The sequence below is a fragment of the Microtus oregoni genome, unplaced genomic scaffold, assembly GCF_018167655.1.
Source record: "Microtus oregoni isolate MIOR12 unplaced genomic scaffold, Mior012 000018F_ref0000195, whole genome shotgun sequence".
Classification (NCBI taxonomy): Eukaryota; Metazoa; Chordata; class Mammalia; order Rodentia; family Cricetidae; genus Microtus; species Microtus oregoni.
This window is the reverse complement of record NW_024543077.1, coordinates 3,552,717-3,576,690: the sequence shown is the minus strand read 5'-3', so window position 1 is coordinate 3,576,690 and position 23,974 is coordinate 3,552,717. Positions and strand designations below refer to the sequence as shown.

Sequence of the window (23,974 nt, the reverse complement as noted above, 5' to 3'; positions counted from 1 at the left end):
CAGTTACTATGAGCAGCTTTGTATTTTTTGCTCCAGTGATTCCATTTCTGGAATTTACACTAGAAAAATAACAACATATTAAAAACTATACACAAATTGCATGTGTTAAAAGTAGTTAATAACAAGAAACAACTAAATAGCTAATGCAGTGGTTCTCAACCTGTGGGTCACGACCTGGTGCGGGGTGGGGGTGTCACATATAAAATATTTACATTACAATTCCTAACAGTAGCAAAATCACAGTTTTGAAGTAGTAATGAAATAATTTTATGGCAAGGGTCACCACAACACTGTATTAAAGGGTTGCAGCATTAGGAAGGTTGAGAACCACTGGTCTAATATATAACAAGTTAATTTTATTATAACCATATAGTTGTATGGCAGGTCCTCCAAAGAGCTATCAGTTCACAAATGATTTTATTTTGCTGTTTTTAGATAGGGTCTTCCTCTGTAGCTTTGTCTGTCCTGGACTTGCCTCTGCCTCCCATCTGCTGGGATCACAGGCATGTACCAACATTGCCAGCTTACTAAAAGCTTACAGTAATACGAGCAACACTTGTTATGTTTGATAAAAGTTGAATAATAAATTTGGAGGTCTTGAATAAATTTTAGATAACCCTCCCTTTACTGGTTTGGGTAACAGCTGCATGGAGGCAGGCTTTCCCCACACTTGATCAAACTCAGCTCAAAGCACAAGGGCAATGGAAAACATGAAAGGGGGCTGGAGAGATGGCTCAGAGGTTAAGAGCATTGCCTGCTCTTCCAAAGGTTCTGAGTTCAATTCCCAGCAACCACATGGTGGCTCACAGCTATCTGTAATGAGGTCTGGTGCCCTCTTCTGGCCTGGAGGCATACACACAGACAGAATATTGTATACATAATAAATAAATAAATATATATATAAAAAAAGAAAATATGAAAGAAGCAATGGAACTGGCTAGAAAGTTAGGTATACTTCATTTACTGTAACAGCCCAACAGCACAGGTGTCTCTCCTGCTTCCCAGCATGAGGAAAATTCTAATTAAGGGCTCCCTCCATATTCAAGAACGCCATTTACATCAACTCTGGCCAGCTGTTATAAACTGTTGGAGAAGCTATGGACTAGAACTGTAGATAAGATCATTTTTCTCCAGTCTAATTAAAGGATCGAACCAACCCAGCACTATGGAAAAACTCACATAAAAGGTGGCGTTTTTTTAGGCAGTCACTGGGCAAGACCACGGCCCAGACCCAACCCTCCATTCTTTCAGTTATCAGGGATATAGGACCACTTGGAAGAGGAGATCAGACACCCATAAGACAGCCCCAAGGAGGCTTATATAAATATGAACATATAGTTCCCTAAACATAAAATTATGTGGGAAACTATTTTATTAAAAGAAAAATGAAATTAAAAAAAAAACCATGACACAATATTAAGAAAAAACCCAACAAACAAAAGATACATTCAACATTTTGTAACATATCAGGCTCAGTTGGAAGTCACATCAGCAGGGTCTGTAATGGCAGCTATTTAGGAGGCTGAGGAAGAACAGAAAGTTCAGTCTCCCTGGACCACAGTGAGTTCAAGGCTAGCCTGGTAACCTAGTGAGAACCTGATCAGGATAAAAAGTAAAAAGATGTCTGGGGCTCAGTTATAGAGAACTTGGCAACCATTTTTGAGGTCCTAGGTTCAATCCTTAGTAACACACACAAACACACACACACACACACACACACACACACAAAATAAATGAAAAGTAAAACACAAATGTTAAATGTAAAACAAACAAACAAACACAACTTGCTTCATTGCTAGGCTGACTCTGAACTCCCAGGATTCCATCTGCTTCTATCTCGGGAGTGTTGGAATTAAAGACATGAACCACCATGCCAGGTTATAAGCAAATTTTGCCTTCTTGGTGGGTCATATTCAAATGGAAAAATATTTTTAAATTCAAACTTCTTTTATAATTAGAAAAAAGCCATTAACTAGGTTTAGGGAATGCAATATAAATATATTAAAATGTAAGTGAGATTGTGTTGAAGTTTTCTCATGGCTGAACAATTCTCTGATTTCTTTTTATTCCCCCTTCCTTCCTGTTTCACTATTTTTCTAAGAGGTTATATCTTCACTGAAGGAGCAATCAAGCTCCCACCCATGTCACTCACCTCCGAGGAGTCTCTTGCAAGTGAACTTCATAAACTGGAACTATTTGATCAGTCGCTACCTACAATCTTATTATTTTGGGTGTGGGCTGGGCACTCTAGATATTCTGCCCATAACAAGGAAAGAGGACTTCAAATTGAGGCTCGTATAAAACAACCCATCCTGATCCTGCCACCACGCTACCACGGTTTATAAGCACAGTCAGGAGGTCGAGGACATGGGCTCTGGCAGTTGTGGTTAGCACACCCCAGTAATCCTAGCACTTAGAAGGCTGGGTGGGAGCCTTCTAAGTTGGGAGGGCCACAAGTTCAAGATCAGCCTGGGTTACATAAATGAAACCCTGTCTCAAAAATAAAAAAGGAACAAAAACAAACAAAAAACAAAACAAAACCAGAGCAGACCAAGAACTTGCACGCTGCTCTGACTCTGCTTGTTAGAGTGGGAATCTCATACACGTCACTGAACTTAGCTTCTTCTAGGAAACGAAGGTGGTAAAATACTGAATTCACAGAGCTGGTATAATTATTAGATGTGACAGTGTGCTGGCAGAGAGTATTTAGCATAGTAACATTTGTATTATTTGAACCCAGAAATCTCATTTATCTAGGAAAATGCCTGGTATAAAACTCAAATAACTTACCTTTTTCTGTGGGGCTTTCTTTGCATAAATTTGGAAGGTGAGGTTAGAATTCCACCAGTGCTCTATCATTGGGCCACCAAACTCTATTGGACACACAAATCGCTGCTGGAATTTCACCACTGTGAAAGAGAACAGGTAAACAGTCACATGTCACACAGCCACCACTAATACATGCTTTGACTCCACCTGCCCTTCTCAAGTTCATTCAGGAATTCAGTGTGATTTTATAAAATCAAAGGCTGTAGGGAGAGACAAGAAAAAAAAGCTGGGTATAGTAGCAGAAGATAAGTGGGTTCTACTGTTCAGATCTGCTATGAGAAAGGATCTTCAAACGTGAACCAAGATATAAAAGGCGACTTACCCATATATCTCACTGTGGCCAAGACACTGTATATTTTTAAATGTTTATTTATTTTGAGATCAGGTCTTACTTGTAGCCTTGGCTGGCTTGGAATGCACAGGGATCTGCCTGCTTGGTGTGTGCTACTATGGCCTACCAAACATGACTGTTTTTGAAAATCAGGTAGGTAAGTGGCTCAACAGAAAAAGGAGATTAACTAGAGGGAAGATGAGAGGAAAATGAATTTATAGAAGAACAATATTTAAAATTCCAATAATAAAAGTAAGCAAATTTTCTGGCTAACGAACAAGACATTCAGGCTGTCATTCAGGATGAGTATCAACTACTCATGCTAGTTAGTCGTATCAGGTGGAGCTGAGGCCTTCTGAGTAGACAGGAATCTCTACTGTAAACAGGATGAAGTGACAGTGGTCATTGGTAATGGAGCTTCATCTAAGACATTTCATCTAAGAAATCTGAGAATCAAATCAAAGATGAGCTCACTTCAGCCCTATTACTTCAGTTACAGGTCATTCACTTCTGAGCATCTTTAGCAGGTTTGCACAACACTCACCAAGAGCCGAGTTATATAGAGAATCTGGTACTGAACATTTATTTATTCAAATCACCAAATTTGACCTACTCTTCTCTGTTCATTTTTGGCAATCTCAATTCTTGACTCTCACCCTCTCATTACTCTTAGGCAGAATGTGGGTCTGTGCCTGGGAACTAAGAGTCACCATGGGATCAATTTCTCTGGCTGCTGTACCCAGGAAAAGGATAACACTTCTACCTCTTCTGGACACCAGAATCAACTGAGGGGCAAACAGAAAGTCTCTGGGTACAGTAGTAGTTCTTAATGAATAGACTGAATTCTACTGCAACCTGTGTTAAGATTGCTCCTTCCTACCTAAGCACATTTCCTCATAGCTATTGTATCAATCACATAATTCTGCTTCTTAAGCCTTGATTGGTGCTAAGCGAATGAATGTAATAATGGAGAAATCTGTATAAACTGCTAACCATGCCTTACAGAAAGGTTTTTAGAGTTGAAAGATATCATAACTGATTTGGGATTCCCCTCTGTATGCTGTGAATACCACTGGTGAATAAAGAAACTGCCTTGGCCTGTTGATAGGGCACAACTTAGACAGAAGGGGAAAACTAAACTGAATGCTGGGAGAAAGGAGGAGGAGTTGGAGAGAGGCATGTATCCCCACCTGAGAAGGACTTAGCCGGTAAGCCACTGCCCTGTGGTGATAAACAGATTAATGGAGATAGGTTAAACTAACATGTAAGAGTTAGCCAATAAGAAGCTAGAGCTAATGGGCCAAGCAGTGTTTTAAATAATATAGTTTCTATGTGATTATTTCAGGTCTGAGCTGCTGAGCAGCCAGGAATAAACTAGGGGCCTCCTTTACAACAATGAACTACATAGTCTAATCAATATTATTAGTAAGGGAGGCCTAAAGACAAAAAGTGATTTGCTAAAATCATACAATTAGTGTTTGATATGATCAAAATGAGGACCCACTCTTCAAAGCAGCTGCTGGGCGAGCAGACAGCTCAGAGGGTAAAAGCATGTGCTGTCAAGCCTGACAACCTGAGCTCCCTTCCTGGAGCCCACACCAGAAGGAGAGAATCGACTCCTGAAAGTTGCGCTGGATTTCCATTCCTGCTGCTGCCCCTTACATCCACCTTCCCATACAAAATTAAATTTCCAAAAAATGTAATTAAAAAAAATTAAAAGTATCTATAATATTAGGCTACAGTAACATGTTTTTGGTGTTTGAATATTTACAACAAAAAGAAAATAAAAGACAATATCAAAAATACATGCAACAAAAGAAAAAATAAGCCGGGCAGTGGTGGTGCATGCCTTTAATCCCAGCAGAAGAACTCTGTGACTTCAAGGACAGCCTGGTCTACAAGAGCTAGTTCCAGGATAGGCCCCAAAACTTACAGAGAACCTGTCTTAAAAAAACAAAAACAAAAACCCAAAATAAAACAAAATGAAAAACCAAAAAAATTAGAAAAATTAGATAAAATCAACTACATAAAAAACAAAACATTTTATACTTGTGCTGTTTTATGTTAACTTAATATAAGTTATAGTCACTGGACAGGAAGGACCCTTAACTGAGAAAGTGACTCAGTATGACAGGACTGTAGGCAAGCCTGTAAGTCATTTCTTAATTAGTGATTGATGGGGCGAACCCAGTCCATTGTGGGTAGGTTCCCTCCTGGGCAGGTAGTCCTGAGCTCTATAAAAAGGCAGGCTGCCTCCAGGTTCCTGTCCTGTTTGAGTTCCTGTCCTGATTTCCTTTGACGATGGACTAAGATGTGGACATATAAGCCAAATAAACCCTTTCCCCCCAACTTCTTTGGTCATGGTGTTTTATCAAGCAATAGTAATCCTAAGACATTACTTTAAACAGTGCCTTCTACAGCTAGGCATGTGGGACACTCCTGAAATCCCAGCACCTGGGAAGCAACGGCAGGATGACTTAAAGTTTCAGGTCAGTCCAGTCTACATAGTGAGTCCATTTTAAAAAGCAAAAACCAAGCCATGGGTGATGGCACACACTTCTAATTCTAGCAGTCTGGTCAGAGGCAGTGATCAGCAGAAAACTAGCTCACTTTTTACCTCCATCTGCGACTTTACTGGAGGCAAGTCGCACGACCTCAGTGATCAAAGTTGTCTTTCCCAGTCCACGTCTGGAAAAGCCCACAGGAAAGTGATACTCCACAAAGAAAGTGCTGGAAGGAAAAAAACTAATTAAAAACAAACAAAATAAGGGCTAGAAAGGTGGCTCAGCAGTTAAGAGAATTTGTTGCTCTGGCAGTGGACCCAGCTTAGGTTCCCAGCACCCACCGGAGTCCAGTGCCAGGGAATCCAGTGCTCTCCTCCCTGCTGACCTCCCTGAGCATCACGCACACATGTGGTACACATACAGGCAAAGCACCCATATACATAAAAAGGAAAAAAAAATCTAAAACCAAATCAAACAAAAAGTATATTTATTTTCTGTCTCTCTATCTTTGAAGTTCCTATTTCCAGGACTGCATGGCCTCAGAGGTCACTTAGAGCTCACTCTTCAAGTCTTTTACCATCTGCCAGGTGGGATGGAGCTTGTTTCTGAGAGCACCCACAGTACTTCCAAGGTAAATGATCTCTCTGGCCCCTGAGGTGTTATGCTACAGATAACCATCTTAGGTGCCTGTCTCTTTTGCTGTAACTGTAAGGGCTGAAAAACACCATCTACCCCAGCTTTCTTTACTCTAAATTTACCCTCGTTCTTGGGAACTTTGAATCAATTTATTGATTGAAATGTACATGAAAAGAAATCATAAACAGTTACACCCTTCCTATTATCAGCCACACTTTCCCCAAGAACCACTTAGCCTTCTTATTTAGATATACCGCTTTTTTGCTGCTGCTGCTGGCTTTGGTGGCTTCCCGGCAAAGCTTTTTCTGTTTGGTGTCACATGGGGACTATCTGGAGGGACGCCCATGGTTTCAATGATGATTCTGACGGAATGTACTCTACCCAGAAGTGCCAGTCTATCCACGCTTAGTGACGTCGCTGGGGTATGTCCTGGAATTCTTGAGAGCACTTGTTCGTCAACCACACTTCTGTAAGTTCACAGACAGGTAGGTATGAGTTAGAGACCCACTGGGAACAATCCAGTTGCACAGGAGGAAAGAGGTCAAGCAGTGAGTATTTCTTTCCAAAGATAAGTAGGAACAGCTCTATGTTTTACTTTGAGACAATGTCTCACTATGTAGTCCAAGCTGGCCTGAACACCATCTCCCCCATTCTCCTGCTTCTAACTTCCATGCTAGGATTGGAAACAGCATTTATGATCAGATCTGGTTCTCATCTAAAATTATGTAAAAATATTCTTTAACTGTAAGATTTATATCCATACAAGTATAGGAATGGGTGTTACAGAATTAGATTTTTCTAGAAGGGAAGTGTAACTTGTTCTGTTTACTCACTACCCTAATCTCATTACCATGTCATTTGGTGTGGTCTTCACATTTTCCATACAGCTATGATAACAGCAGACATACCACTACCCACTATTCTGCTTTCTTCATAACTTATCTTGTCAAGCATCACCTTTTATTTTTTTATTTATTAATTTTTAGCTTTTTGAGACGGGGTTTCTCTATGTAGTTCTGGGTGTCCTAGGACTCAATATGTAGACATGGTTGGCTTTGAACTCAAAGAAATCCACCTATCTCTGCCTGTGGAGCTGTGCATTTTAGGGTTGAAACCCTTCAATGAGCTGCTATACATAACCTAAGCACTTCTGCAGGCTTGGCCAAGCCCAGGCTGTTTCCCTTGCGACAATGCTCTTGCTCTGCTTCAGGGTGCATCCAGCATTCATGAGGCTCACCTGCTTCTCTTGACCGCTGCCATCTTCTTCAGCTTGTGCTCACTTGACCCTACCACCTTACATCTGCCAGAGGCTTTTGACTGGTTCACTGTTTTAGAAGGTTCCATGCTCTCATCTTCACTGAGGAAGTCCCCGGCACTGACTTCAGATTTCTAGAGGAAGATAAACAGAAGGCATGGCATTGAAAGACGCTATCTTCAGGGGAAGCAGCTACACTGTTTCTCCCAAAGCAAGCAGCAATTTCTTTTTAAAAACACCATTCTGTTAAAGAGGTAAATGGCAGCAGGGATATATTCCATTTTGATCTTGGCTATACAAGAACAATCTGCAGTTCAAAGATAAGCTCTAAGTCCATTCAGGGTAAATAAGAAGACAGGAAAGTGCTCAGGGAGACCACTGCACTGACTGTTGGCTGTGTTCAGCATTGTGCTAGGAGTTGCACATGTAGCTAAGTAGGCAGCATGTTCCTACTAGGTGCCTTGTCTTGTCTTTACAGGTAGAAAACACCAGGAAGTCTGTTTGTGATTCCCAGCTATAAGGGGGGAACCTACATTTTGATTTCCATGATTTTTGAAGTCTGTCTTTCTACCATAGTTTGAGGCAGAATGGTTGTTACAATGTCACCTAGCTGGGTGCAAAGACTGTCTTTGCCCCCATTATCCATGCTCTAAATTATTCATTCTGTTTTTAAAATTGCTTTTAAAAATTAATGACTATTTCACAAATTGCCTTCAAAAAGAAATCAGCTGAAAAACCCCCTTAATTTTATTTTCGAGAAAAGGCATCTACTGTAACTGATTAAATTGGCCTCTTGTATTACAAAATCCAAAATAAACAGAGGAGGTGGCATTATGACTATCTGGCTTCCGACTGTAAAGGGCACACAGTATCTAACACACAATGTGTTACTCAAGTCTGTTTCCTCCCATTTCCATCTTCAGCATTTTTAAGCACATAGTTTGTTGACCCATGATAACGAGGACAAATTTACTCAAAGATCAAAGTAGAAAGCTTTTTGATCATAGGTTTTCCTTTGATGGCTGCTTTTCAAAATGAATACAGAAGCCTGGTGTAGTGACAGACACCTTTAATTCTAGCACTTGGGAGGCAAAGGTAGGTGGATCTCAAGGCCAGGCTGGTCTATATAGTGAGTTCCAGGCCAGCCAGGGATACATAATGGGATTCTGACTCAAAACAAAACAAACATAATAAAAATGGTCAGATAAAAGATAACCAAAATCTGGTGTGGGAAGTCCTTCTGTCTATGTGTTGCTTTTATTGGTTAATGAATAAATCTGTTTTGGCCAGTGGTTTAGCAGAACAGAGCTAGGTGGGGGGCGGGGGTACGCCTCGGAAGCCTACCAAAACTTTGTTGGTAGGTCACGACCTCGTGGTGCTGTATAGATTAATGGAGATAGGTTAGTTTAGAATATAAGAATAGCTAGCAATATGCTTAAGTTGGCCAAACAGTATTATAAATAATACAGTTTCTCTGCGATTATTTCAGGAGTCTGGGAAGCCAGGAAACGAACAAGCAACTCCCAACAACACAAAATCTAAGTAGATTTATAGGTTAAAATAAATTAGGGCAAATACAAATTGGGTTGTTAAATTGGGCTTGGAATTCCAGGAATCTGAACCAAAGAGCAATAGTGCTGCATGCATTTCTAAGCAGTGATGATTTACTACTCAATATCAGAATGTCAAACATTGTCTTTGGAGCAGAACATGAACATGTTAAACCCCTGATCTTCTTGATAATTCACGATCAACTGGTTAACTGTCTGCATCAACATTTTCTGAAGTTATTCTGCTCACATAGCATGGGGGGATTATTTAGTGCCCTTCGAACATTTATTTATTCATTGTCTTTGCTGTATGGTTAATAACAATGGTACACACGCCTGTTTATGAAGAACTGCACCAAAGACGCACAATAAAGGTTATGTATAAGACATTCTTCTTGGGAGAGTCAGGATGGTTTCCTCATAGAGGGCCTTTTGAAGAATGCAGTTTACTAGTTGACTAGAAACAGTTCTAAATTCACAGAGAAGGATCAGAAGGAGGAAGTAAGGAGGTACAAGAGAAGCTGAGGTGTTTGAGGAGGGGATAGGATGCCAGCGTGGAGACGCCAGTGAATAAAGGCCAAACAGGAAGATAAGCGAGGGAAGCGGGTGGAGTTCCAAAGCCATGCTTAGAACTTTAAAGAACGGGAAAGCAAAAGAACACAGGTATGCTGCCAGAAGGTCCGGGCAAGGGTTCAAGTTCTGCCACTCAACAGCTTACAATGTTTTTACTTTTAAAGCCGAGTCTGACTATGCAGCCTTGAATTTGCTTTTTAACCAGGCAGGCCTAGAACCTTGGATCCTGCTGCAGACTTCCAAGTGCTGGGATTACAGGTGTGTATCACCACAGGCCAGCTTCCTTGTATTTAACTTCTAAGTATTTAAATTCCTTGTATTTAACTATTTAAGCTGTTTTTTCATGGTATGTAAGACAGAGAAAATACTGTTTCATGGGTCTAGTTAAAGAATTAAACTGAAGTATGAATTGAAAACATTTGGCACAGTTCATGATTAATGGAAGAACAACATGTAAAGGCCTTAGCACATAGGACACTGGTTAAGTAAGTGTGAAGTAAAGAGACACTTTCTTCTTTATCCCACATGGAACACAGTTACAGTGATGACTGCTGAGGCAGGAGGTCCTGGGATCCTAACAGCTAGACTCTTTCAAATTCAAGCTCTCTTTTACTCTGTTTCTCTCTCCTCTCTCAAGACCTCAGAAGCTTTGTTTCTGCTCTGGATTGCTTGCCTTCTAATTCTGCTCCCCATCTGGTTAAAACCCTGTCATTTTCACCTCACCTGCCATGCAAAGCTTCTCAGTCTGGTCACAGTGTGCCAGTCTATTCTACAAACTAATTTTCCTCCCAGTGTTGGGGCTCAAACTCAAGGCCTCGCATACATTAGGCCAGTGCTGAAACTTTCGTTATTTGCAGATGATATGATAGTGTACATAAGCGACCCCCAAAACTCCACCAAAGAACTTTTACAGCTGATAAACACCTTTAGTAATGTGGCAGGATACAAGATCAACTCCAAAAAATCAGTCGCCCTCTTATACACAAAGGATATGGAAGCAGAGAGGGAAATCAGAGAAGCTTCACCTTTCACGATAGCCACAAACAGCATAAAATATCTTGGGGTAACTCTAACCAAGGAAGTGAAAGATCTATTTGACAAGAACTTTAAGGCATTGAAGAAAGAAATTGAGGAGGATACCAGAAAATGGAAGGACCTCCCTTGCTCTTGGATTGGGAGGATCAACATAGTAAAAATGGCAATTCTACCAAGGGCAATTTATAGATTCAATGCAATCCCCATCAAGGTCCCATCAAAATTCTTCACAGATCTTGAGAGGACAATGATCAACTTTATATGGAAAAACAAAAAACCCAGGATAGCCAAAACAATCCTATACAATAAAGGATCTTCTGGAGGTATTACCATCCCTGACTTCAAACTCTATTACAGAGCTACAGTGATGAAAACAGTGTGGTACTGGCATAAAAACAGAGAAGTCGACCAATGGAATCGTATAGAAGACCCGAATTTTAACCCACAACCTATGAACACCTCATTTTTGATAAAGGAGCTAAAAGTATACAATGGAAGAAAGAAAGCATCTTCAACAAATGACTTGGACTATAGCACTTGCCTCACACACACAAAGCCCTAGGTTTAATCACCAGCACCACACAGGAAAAAAAGTCTATTTCCAACATCCTTTTTGTTTCCTACATAGGTCCTTTCTATACTCACGTGCTGGTCAGTTCTTCTGTGACTGGCCTACAGGACATTTTCCTGATTAATGATTGAAGTGGGAGGGCTCAGGCCACCCCTAGAAGGTGGTTCTAGGTTGCATAAAAAGGCAGGCTGAAGGAACCACGAGAAACAAGCCAGGAAGTGGTGTTCCTCCATTGTCCCTGTTTGAGTTCCTGCCCTGATGTCCCTCAGTGATAGAAGATGTAAGTTGTGAGCTGTAAGCTGAAATAAGCCTTTTCCTCACCAAGTTGCTTTAAGACAGTCCATTTCTCTGCCTTTCAAAATTCTCAAGTCTCTTAGACCTTTTATGCCTGCTTATGCTCCTGCTTGACAATATCATGTAATTTTCCCCATTTTGTCTCAGCTTTGGCAACCCTCCCCAGCTTACTACTGTAGAACTCTAAAATAACTCTAAAGTCATTTCTGACATCTCTGAGGCCAATTTTGAGGCCTCTCAGAAGTAATGCTCCCCCCTCCCCTAGGAACCAAGGACCTAACAACTACACTTGGTACGTACTGAAATGTTGGGAACCCTTGAGTCCTTGTGAATGCTCTCCAAATAGAACTCAGTTATTGAATAGGGGCAACATAACCCTTAGGTGTTGACTCAGTTCCTGGTGTTTTGACTCAGTCCCTGGGAAAGGGGCAAAGTGACCCTCAGATGTTTCCTCTTACCTCATCTGATCTGGCAACCACTCTTTAGCCAATTATTGGTAATAGCCCTTTTGAATAAGCCAATCATAATAGTTAAAAAACCACCCCCAGACACCCCCCCCCCCTTGTTTCTGTGGCTTTTTCTTTTAAAAATACCCTGTACCAGCCAATTGGGGTCTTTCTGGCCTCTCAAATGCTGAAAGACCCTATCATGGCAGAATTAATAAAATCCTCATGCTTTTACATCAACTGTGGTGTGAGAGATGGTCTCTTGGGGCGACTCCTCCTCGGTGATTGGACTCTAGGGCCCAACACTACCAGGCCAGAATAAACTACCTTGTGTTTCAGTCACTTTGGTTCCTGGCATAGAAAAAGGGAAAGTCAGAAGTATGATGGTCTGAACATGATTAGAATGTGTCCCTAAAAGCTTTTTATGTTGAAAGCTTGGCCCTCAGTGACCATTAAGATGTCAGGCCTCATGGAAAGAGATCCTCAGTTCTGTTAGGAAAAGTTCTTAGGAAGGGATGATGATGGGACTCAGTCCCTATGACTTCCTGTTTGGTGATGTGATCCCTATTTCATACATGCCATGAGATGGTGTAGCCACAGGGATCTTTATCAAGAGCTTTGAAAGTGCTGTTTAGACTTTCTGCCTTCTGAACTATGAGCTATATAAATCTCTCCTCTTTTTAAAGTTAGCCTACCTCAGGTATTTTGTATGGTAACAAACAATTATTTGAGGAGCATGATAATAATCTGCAGGATTACTTGTGGAAAGCAATTAACTCACTATTTATAGCATCTAGAACAGTGGTTCCTAATTCCATGACCCTTTAATAAAGTTCTTCATGTTGTGGTGACCCCCACCAAAAAATTATTTTCATTGCTACTTCATAACTGTAACTTTACTACTGTTATAATGTAAATATCTGCTATGACCCCAAAGAGGCTGCAAGCCACAGGCTGAGAACCACTGGTCTAGAAGATGCTAAACCAGCAACTCCTCATACAGCTTGACATAAAAAGGTTGGAATAAAGTAGAACTGCCTGAAAAGAATTGCCTGTTTTACAAGCCCAAAGAGGGTTCTGTTACCTGTGAGTAGAAATGTTTCTGGACTTTTCTGAATAGACACTGAGTGGGCTCTGAAGCATGCCTGTATTATTAGCTCCAACAAAGCCATATGACACACTGCAACACAGGTTCTGGGCGCAGCTGAATCTGAATCTGATTCTGGCTATGACACTTGCTACGTATTCTTGGGATAAAATAAAGTGTCACTAGGCCTGTCTCTTTTCTGTAAATGATAATACTTTCTTCTCTGTCTGTCATCATTATTAAATAAGCTGTATGTAAAATGAACAGCTTCCTGCGAGTACTGTGACTGCGGCTGCTAATGCTGTGTTCCCTGATTTGTGGAACTTCAGATGCAATGACTCACAGGTGCTGTGTAAAACAAGTTCTCCAGGAGACTCTGGTCATACTGAGGGTCATTCAGGTCACTGCTGCAGTACACATCACTTCCAGGAGATGGGGAGTCTGGAGGCGAACCTAATCCATTCCAGAAATGACCCTGGGATAATTCAGCACTGGAGACAAGAAAAACAAAGGCAAAGATTTTAATGGTGGAACTACCCGCCCCACCCCCACCCCCACCTCTGGCAAAACTTCCTAACAGCAAAAGGAGGAATGCTAAGGACTCACTCTCCACAAACTACTGGTGTCCTTTTCCAACTCCATTTTGCCTCTCTTGGGATGATGTCAATTAGGACTCAAAACCCACTACTGAAAAGCACTGTGTTCTCAGCAAGTGTCTGCTGGCCATCTAGTATGTGCTATGGTTGCCATAGAGATGGCTAACCTAACCTAGGTCAAGCTGTGCTCCTTGTGGTACCCGTGCTCTAGCTGGGAGAAAAAAAAATGGTAACTATCATTTTTTTAAAGTAAATGTTTTTGTGAAAAAAGAGCTAATTCACAAAAACGTCTTCTTCAATTAAACAAACATATGTATTTTGGAATTATTATGACATGATTAATTTTACATTGGATATAAAACTGGATAAGCTCTTTGAATTTGAAGCCAGCCTGGTCTACAGATTGAGTTCAAGGACAGCCAAGTCTACACAAAGAAACTCTGTCTCGAGAAACAAAACAAACAAAAATGAATAAAACACTACAAGGAGTTTACAAACTGAGGAAGCACAAATGTGAGTGATTCACACTATAAGGAAAAATTCAGCTTATTTTTCTCTTATAATACCAAATACTTAATGTTAGTGAACTGAACAATATTTAAATGAACATCCATTACTAATAAAGCAATAATATTCAATACCATATGCTGATCACTGACTCATGTATTTATTATTTCTCCACTTCTTTTTCAATCTAGCTACCATTCTTTTTAATTTCTAAAAAAAAGTGCACAATCATTACCTTCAAATGAGACTATGTATATTACTTCAAAACTTTTTAGTTTTATTTCCTTTACTTAGAGGAGCGAGAGCAAGAGAGAGGGAGAGAGAGAGAAAGATCATTTCCATGCATGGGACAACTTGTAAGAATGATTCTCTCCTACCACATGGGCTCCAGGGACAGAACTCAGGTTGTCAGACTTGGCACCAAGTGTCTTTATCTGCTGAGATATCTTGCTAGCCTCTTAGGAACAAAAATTGCCCCCCCCCTTTTTTGGAAAATATTCTTGGTACCCATTTATATAACATGTTTTTAAAAAAATGTATTTGTAAAAAAATTTTATGAGTGTTTACCTGCATGCATGCATTTGCACCTGTGGTGGTTTGACTAAAAATGGGCCCCATGGGCCCATAGGGAATGGCACTATTAGGAAGTGTGGCTTTGTTGGAGGAAGTGTGACTTGCTTTTCCTGCTGCCTGCGGATCCAGATGTAGAAGTCTCAGTTACCGCCATAGCACCATGTCTACCTGCATGCTACCATGCTTCTTGCCGTGACAATAATGGACTAAACCTCTGAAATTGTAAGCCACCCCAATTAAATGTTTTCCTTTAGAGATGCTATGGTTATAGTGTCTCTTCAAAGCAACAAAACCCTAATTAAGACAGTACCTAGTGTGTACCTGTTCTCTGGCTGCAACAGTAGCAAGTGCTTTTAACAGCTTAGCCATCACTCCAGGCCCATACATAGCTTTATTTAGGGTCTATGCTGTCCATAGTAGCTGTTTGCTACCTGCACCTACTCTGCATACAGACTGTCAGAGATCTCTACTGTTCAGTATGTAGTCCTCTGTATTGTTTTTCCTTTTTTACAACTACGATTTATTTTAATTTACTTGCTTATGATTTATTGTATTGTTAAATTTTGTCTGTTTCTTAGCCTTAAGCAAGCCCACTCTCAGCACTATTTCTTTACTTTTCTTAAACATGATTTCTGAAATTATAGTTATCCAGATGTTGAATACACTGAAAATGTTCTTAATTTTAAACTTTATTTTCATATTTTCTCTTTTTGCTAAATATTCCGGAACTGTCCCCCTTCTGTTTCTCTTCTAAATGTTCGACTGACTCTTGTTTTCTGTGTACATGTTGGAGGCATCCTCATGTCTTCAAGTCCAGGCCCTGAAATGTTGACTAGAAGTTCAAAACACAAGTTAAGCCAGGAAGGCCTTGATAACTGGCTTCATCATAGAACAATTGGGCAGAGCTTGGTGTTTTGAGTAAGTTCTGTTGTAGAATATTATTTTAAAGTGTGTTACATTTCTTTATGCTCTAGAACATTTGTTTAACCATGTAAAGATGTGTTGCTTTTGTTGATGCTGCATTTGTTTAACTCTGTGAAGCTGTGATTCTTTGCCTGTCTAAAACACCTGATGGTCTAATAAAGAAGTGAACGGTCAATAGCGAGGCAGGAGCAAGGGCAGGAGGCTGGCCAGAAGGGAGTATAAATAGAAGGAGAACCAAGAAAGGAGCAAGGGAACAAAGAGGGGAGTACACAAGGGGCCAGCCACCCAGCCAGCCATTGAGCAAGTGAAAGTAAGATATACAGAAAAAAAGGAAAAAGTCCAGAGGCAATTAGTAGAGAGGATAATTTAAGTAAATCTGGCTACAAACAAGCCAAGCTAAGGCTGGGGATTCATAAGTAAGATTAAGCCTCCATGTGGATTTTGGATACTGGGTGGTAAAAGAGTAAAGAACAAAAGAGCCAAAAGAGTAAAATAAACAATATTTTGGTGTTCCTACACATGGCTAGAGTAAAAGAAAATCAAACAACAAAGTTCCAGCATTGCCTTACATTTAAACGAGGATTTATATTCCGGTCAAGAAGAAAAAAGGGGCTTGAGGTTAGAGGGGCAGTTCATCATCCCATGGACTTATTTTATCTTCTTTCTCGTCTCCTAAGCACACTGACAGCCACACTACCTCCCAGGTCAGGCGGCAGTCATTACAGTCAAGTAAAAGAGGTTGAAACACCACAAACTGGAACTTTGTTGTTTGGCTTTTTGAGACAGAGTTTCCCTGTAGCTTTGGAGCCTATCCTGGAACTTACTCTGTAGATGAGGCTGGCCTCGAACTCACAGAGATCTGCCTGCCTCTGCCTCCCGAGTGCTGGGATTAAAGGTGTGTACCACCACCACCTGGTTCTCTGCCTTTTTCTACAACTGATACTATAGAAGCCTGTGATTCTAACTTTAATTTCTTCTCTTCCTACCTCCACTGGGAAGGAAATGCTTTCCTATTTCTTAGTGTTAGCAGGCTGATCTTTCTACTCTTCCACTCAGAATATTTTGATATCCGCCCCATTTTAGATTTTTAATATGAAGTTCAAGTTCTTTAATGTAATAGTCAAAGTCCTATTGGTGATACAAGGACCAAAAGGTGATATCTCTTGCCACTTTCCTATAAGTTTAAATTTTAACCAAATTAAACTAAGTGCAAAAGCCAGGCATTGTGGTGCATGCCTACAGTGCCAGCACTTGGGAGGCAGTGGTAGGAGGATCAGGGCTCACTGTCATTCTCAGTTACATAGCACATAGCAAGCTCAAGGCTACCTTGAGCTACATTAGACACTTTCTTAAAAAACAAACATCTGATCTGAACAGAGAATTCTCAACAGAAGAAGTTCAAATGGCCAAAAGACACTTAAGGTCATGCTCAACCTCCTTAGCGATCAGGGAAATGCAAATCAAAACAACTTTGAGATATCATCTTACACCTGTCAGATTGGCTAAAATAAAAAACACCAATGATAGCCTCTGCTGGAGAGGTTGTGGAGGAAGGGGTGCCCTCATCCATTGCTGGTGGGAATGCAAACTTGTGCAACCACTTTGGAAAGCAGTGTTTCGGTTTCTCAGGAAATTCGGGATCAACCTACTCCTGGACCCAGCAATACCACTCTTGGGAATATACCCAAGAGATGCCCGATCATATGACAAGGGCATTTGTTCAACTATGTTCATAGCAGCATTATTTGTAATAGCCAGAACCTGGAAACAACCTAGATGTCCTTCAATGGAAGAATGGATGAAGAAAGTGTGGAATATATACACATTAGAGTACTACTCAGCGGTAAAAAACAATGACTTCTCAAATTTTGCATGCAAATGGATGGAAATAGAAAATACTATCCTGAGTGAGGTAACCCAGACCCAAAAAGATGAACAAGGGATATACTCACTCATAATTGGGTTCTAGCCATAAATAAAGGTCAGTGAGTCTATAATTTGTTATCCTAAAGAAGCTAGATAAGAAGGTGAACCCAAAGAAAAACATATAGCTATCCTCCTGGGTATGGGAAGTAGACAAGATTGCCAGGCAAAAATCGGGATCTTAAGGGTGGGGTGGGAGGGGGGTAAGGGGAGATGGGGAGAGAAAAGTGAGAAGGGTAGGATGGGGAGAACTTGGGGCAACGGGATGATTGGGATAAAGGAAGGTTGGATAGGGGAGCAGGAAAGCACATATCTTAATTAAGGGAGCCATCTTGGGGTTGGCAAGAGACTTGGACCTAGAGGGGCTCCCAGGTGCCCAGGGCGATGTCCCCAGTTAGTTCCTGGGGCAGCTGAGGATAGGGAACCTGAAATGATCCTATCCTATAGCCACACTGATGAATATTTTGCATATCACCATAGAACCTTCATCTGGCGATGGATGGAGACAGAGACAGAGAACCACACTGGAGCACTGGACTGAGCTCCCAAAGTCCTAATGAGGAACAGAAGGAGGGAGAACATGAGCAAAGAAGTCAGGACCACAAGGGGTACACCCACCCTCGGAGACAGTGGGGCTGATCTATTGGAGCTCACCAAGGCCAGCTGGACTGTGACTGAAAAAGCATGGGATAAAACCGGACTCTTTGAACATGGCGAACAATGAGGGCTGCTGAGAAGCCAAGGACAATGGCACTGGGTTTTGATCCTACTTCATGTCCTGGCTTTGTGGGAGCCTAGCCAGTTTGGATGTTCTCCTTACTAGACCAGGATGGAGGGGGGAGGACTTTGGACTTTCCACAGGGCAGGGAACCCTGACTGCTCTTCAGACTTGAGAGGGAGGGGGAGAGGAGTGGGAGGGGGGGGAGGAGTGAGAGGCTGGGAGGAGGCAGAAATTTTTTTCTCAATAAAAAAAATAAAAACAAACAAACAAACAAAACCCCAAAAAACAAACCTTAAGTAAGTTGTGCATTCTTAAAAATATGTTTCTTGTGTATATGTAACATGTGTAACATATCAAGACAGTACTGTTTACAGTAGTTCCTCAAGAGACAATACACGATGAGTCTGGTTTTAGTGAACATGTTAACAATATTCATAATTAATTATTAATTAACCAAACTTCTATGTGCTAACACCATGCTAACTCCTTTATATACACAATTCTCAACCTCACTGAAATTTTGCAAAGTTTGAAAAAAAAAAAACTTCCAAAATTTTGCCAAGCTGAAATAACTGCCTAGGGCTACAATGCTAAGCAACAGGCTTCAACTTTCACCTTGACTCTAGTTAAAAGTCATGCTCTCTTCGTCACAGCAGCTAACACAGATGATGAAGAGAATGGAGAGACACGGACAGAGAGGTGGGCTGCGGGCCATTCTGTGAGCAAAACTAGATGGAAAGGCTATACACTGGCTTTTTACTTAATAGGCAAACAGTCCTAGTTTAAGGATAAGGGAAGGACTCAGGCCAAGGAAGTATTACTAACAAAGTATTCAATGAATTGAAAGAAGTTTTAAATGGAAGAAAGCTAGATAAAAGCACTTACCTGCCTAGCAGCAGCTGTATGGCTCTGGTGTCAACTTTTATGTCATCTTTACAAAACATGTTCTCAGTCAAGGGGAGGAGGTGGTCACCACTGTGGTCTTTAAATTGATTTTTAGATGAATTCCTGTTTCCAAGGTGTGAAAAATACTCTGTCATGAATGGCTAACAGATGGGAAAAATTTAAATCCTAATCAAACTAAAAAAGAGAAGGTACTAGTCTGACTTAGAAAATTTAACAATTTTAGGCTTCTCTGCCTTAAATGTACATAAAACTTTAGACTGTGCAAATTTCTTCCCAACACCAGAATCCCATTTCATTTCCGAAGTGAGGGAAAAATATCTTCATTTCATATATAAGCATTCCAGTTTAGAGAGTGAAGAGTTTATCCATTTATATATTCATCAAACACCAATGTTAGGTGTTAGATTCTAAGTACCTTCTACTGTAGGCTCACCACGTTAAGAAATATTTACTGAGAGGCTGGAGAGATGGTTCAGCAGTACTTGCTGCTCTTCCAAAGGATCCAGGTTCAAGTTCCAGCACCCACATGGCAGCTCAAAACTGTCTGTAACTTCAGTTCAAGGGGAATCAGACATCCTCATAAAAACATACAAGCAGGCAAAACACCAATTCAAATGAAATAAAAATAAATTTAAATAAAAAGAATTGTTATTATTATTATTATTATTATTATTATTATTGTTTTTTGAGAAAGGATTTCTCTGTGTAGCCCTAGATATCCTGGAATTCATTCTGTAGACCAGGCTGGCCTCAAACTCAGATCCACCTGCCTCTGCCTCTCCAGTGCTGGGATTAAAGATGTGCACCACCATTGTCCAGGTTTAAAAAAAAAAAAGAATTATTTGCTGAAAATTTCCAAGATTATCCCATTCATAACAACAAAAAGCAAGGTAAGTCAACAACTGAAGAAATGAGCTAGAGGGGTGTGTGTTTGTCACTAACTTACGGCACTGAGGATCTGAAAGCATCTTCCAGCATAGGAGGAGGAGCTTTGTCCAGCAGCATGCTAGTATCTGGGCTCGAGTTCATTGCAGAAATCAACATGGCATTCCTCAGTTTATTGCCTTGTTCTAACAGAGCTGAAGGCAGTAGAAACAGAAAATGAAAGCATCTGAAATCCAGAAGGAAGGGTTCCAGTATTCACAGTACCTGTCCTCCTATGGGTGACTTGCCCCAAGGTTCTGCAGTGGCCTTTGGGTCTGTTCTTCTGTAAGCCGGAAAATTCCTTGAGGAAGTTATTTAACAACTGTTGTTTACTGGGCTTCTACCGTGTGGTTAGATGTTACATCAATGAGTGAACATTCTATCCCAGAGAGACTGATATTATTGTGGGAGCTGTTGTGTCCCAGCCTCCCAACTCTCCCAACTGCTGTCTGACCATAATGAGGTAAATGATGCCTATGACTCATTTTCATATCCAGATACCTTATTCTGGCTCTCTTATTTATAATAGTTTCAATATTTCTACCCCCAAAACACTGGCAACTACACTGCTACCTAAACTTCTGGAAACCAGTCATACCTATAACAATCTATTCTATTACTTTCTTAACGAGATCTTACTTTGCCAATTTATGCAAAACTAGCAACCTCCCCTCTCAACTCCCTTTCTTAATTTACCTCCATTGCCATTACTTCCCTCTATAAAGTACTATAAATAAGTACTAAGTACCATAAATAAATGTAGTACTTATTTATCCAGTTTGTCTTCCCATCTAGAATAGCAGATTCCTAAGACAGACTCTTTTTAAAGAAAATTTTAAACTGCTACATCCCCGATACATAGAAAAGCACCAGACAGGGCTGGAGAGATGGCTAAGCAGTTAAGAGCACTGACTATTCTTCCAGAGGACCTGAGTTCAATTCCCAGCAACTACATGGTGGCTCACAACCATCTGTAATGAGATCTGGCACCCTCTGGCCTGCAGGCATACATGGAGGCAGACTTTCTATACATAATAAATAAATAAAATCTTAAAAAAAAAGAAAAGCATCAGACATTTGGTAGGTGTTGGATAAATACCTTCTTAATGACCAAATAAATACCTTCCTCAAAGCCTGAGGCACAAGTACATACAAGAGTCCAGGCAGAAGCTGATGAAGTATTAAGTGTTGTAGACAATTTTCTTCCTTGTCAATGGACTCTTTAAATTAAAAGACTAAAGTCAATGGTTCATAATCTTGGAGTGTGTATGCATGTGTGTGTGCATGTGAGTATAATGTATTTATTATTATTGTGTGTATACATGTGGTGCTTATGTGCGAGTGCAGACCATGGCTGCAATGGTGTGCATGTGGAGGTCAGGGGAAAGTTAGTTCTCTCCTTCCACCTTTATGTGAGTTTCAGGGATTGAACTCAGATACACACAAAGACAGACAAACACACATATATTTTTGTTTGTTTGTTTGTTTTCAACTCAGGGTTCCCCTGTATATCCCTGGCTGTCCTGGAACTCACTCTGTAGACTAGACTGGCCTTGAACTCACAGATACCTACCTGCCTTTCCTCCAGAGTGCTGACATTAAAGGCATGTGCTATCACAGTCTGGCCCTAGAGTATATTTTTAAAAACTGGGATTCCTAAGACATTTCAGATAAAAGATATGAACAACATAGCTCATTAGTAGAGTATATGTTATGTATGCAGAAGGCATAGATATAATCCCTATCATCGCAAAATATACAAGACCACATAATAACATAAAACAAGTAGTGTTTTTATAATATAATATATAATATATAATTATATAACAAATGGTACAGATACCTCCTTTGGAAATATTAGTGGGAGTGGATATACATTCCTGTCATGCTCCTGATGTCACAGAAATAATAACGACATAGTGTTCTCTGACCTGAGGCAATACAGGCTGCACCCACTTGCCTTTTATCGTGATTTGAATGTGAATGCTTGAACACTTGGTCACCAGCTGGTGGCACTGTTTTGGAAGGTTGTGGAACTTGGAATGGTGCCTTCCTTGCTGGACAAAGTTGATCACTAAGGGCAGGTCTTGACCTTCTATAGCCTTGACCCCACTTCCTGTTGCAGAACCCAATGCAATCTACTGTTTCGTGCTCCTAGTGCCATGATTAAACCATAATCCAATACAAACCTTATCAGGTATACTTGATCACAGAACTGAGAAGAGTAACATACAAATGAGCAGACTTCTATTTTTATGTATTCTGTAGTACTGTAAATATTAAAATAGAATTTAACTCCCAGTCTTAAGTAATAAAGATGCTTTATGCTATCACACTAAATGTCCCCATGAAGAATAACAGTTTTTAGAATGTGAAATGAATTTGGTACTACTCTAGCTGCCTTAAATTATTTGGGGACAGATAAGGACTAATACATTTCTATAAGAAAAGCTTTACCCTCATATCCAAACACACAATGTAACAATCTAATTACAAGTTCTTAGGTGCACATGAATGAATAATGTGTTCCCAGAGGACATCATTAAGAGAAATAAAGCACAGAAAGACAAATTTCCTATCATCTATTTGTGGAAGCTTGAAAGATGATCCCTAAACAGACAATACAAAAAAGATTAACAAAAATGGGGAAGAGTGGGGGGAGGGAAGGAAAGGAATGGCCAGTGGGGACAGGGGTGCAGCTGATAAGGAATAATTTCTAGTGTTCTCTAGCATCATAGAATAATTGTGACTGACAACTGAATGTTGCAGAATAGCTAATAAAGGACACTGTGTTTTGAAAATTACATTACTATTGTGTGTGTGTGTGTGTGTGTGCGCGCGCGCGCATGCAGTGGGGTGGGAGGTCAGAACACACCACCTGTATGTGTGGAAGTTAGATTATTGTGTGTGTGTGTGTGTGTGTGTGTGTGTGTGCGTGCAGTGGGGTGGGAGGTCAGAACACACCACCTGTATGTGTGGAAGTTAGATTATTGTGTGTGTGTGTGTGTGTGTGTGTGTGCGAGCGCGTGCAGTGGGGTGGGAGGTCAGAACACGCCACCTGTATGTGTGGAAGTTAGACAACAACTGGCAGGAGTCAATTCTTTCTTTCACCATGTGGGTGGGGGGGAATCACACTCAGCACAGCAAGGCTTGGCGGGAGAAGCTGAGCTATCTTACCAACTCCGTAAAGGACATTTTAAATGTTTCTAACACAAAAGATAAGTGTCTGAGATGATAGATGTAACCTGATTTGATCATTACCTACTGTATATACACATTGAAATATACTATACCCCACAAACACAATTGCCATATACTAATTTAAAGTAAAAACATCTAATTAGCAGTCCTTTACATGAGACTCTGGATGACAGCAAGTTCTCACACTTTTATTTGGCTGTTCAGTTCACTGAGAAGTCTTGCTTTCCTTTGTGGGCAGGCTAACAAGCAGAGTAATCCCAATAAATACAGTGAAGCCTTAGGTCACAGATAGATACATACCTGAAAGAAGGTCCTTTGTAGGGGGGTTGTTTGAAGACAGGATGAATGAGTCACTGTGACTCTTGGTGACTGTACTAATTTGTGGCTGAAATTCAGAACTGTTTAGGAGGGACATCTGCTTCTGTGGGGCTTTGCCTCTCAGCAATACAGTCTCTAAACTTGGCTCTGAATTAAGGTGATGCTGTGGTCCACACAAAGAACTCTTTACTGCATCGGGGTTCTCTGCAAAGTACAAGTGGTCCTTCCCCCTGTTAGAAAGAAAGAGCCAGCAGCTCATACCCTGTCTTG

General features: G+C 40.6%; 1 protein-coding gene across 2 annotated transcripts in view; it reads right to left on the bottom strand.

Moving 5' to 3' along the window:
• Positions 1-23,974, bottom strand: part of LOC121458893 (C2 domain-containing protein 3-like) — a 100,563-nt gene that overhangs the window by 56,854 nt on the left and 19,735 nt on the right. For both annotated transcript variants that reach the window (XM_041668255.1, XM_041668256.1), the window contains exons 5-12: positions 23,687-23,934; positions 20,208-20,340; positions 19,241-19,363; positions 13,455-13,602; positions 7,538-7,689; positions 6,555-6,767; positions 5,778-5,890; positions 2,791-2,909 (exon numbers count right to left, since the gene is read on the bottom strand). In XM_041668255.1, the coding sequence (XP_041524189.1) occupies positions 2,791-2,909; positions 5,778-5,890; positions 6,555-6,767; positions 7,538-7,689; positions 13,455-13,602; positions 19,241-19,363; positions 20,208-20,340; positions 23,687-23,934 (1,249 nt within the window). The remainder of the gene's footprint in view (positions 1-2,790; positions 2,910-5,777; positions 5,891-6,554; positions 6,768-7,537; positions 7,690-13,454; positions 13,603-19,240; positions 19,364-20,207; positions 20,341-23,686; positions 23,935-23,974) is intronic.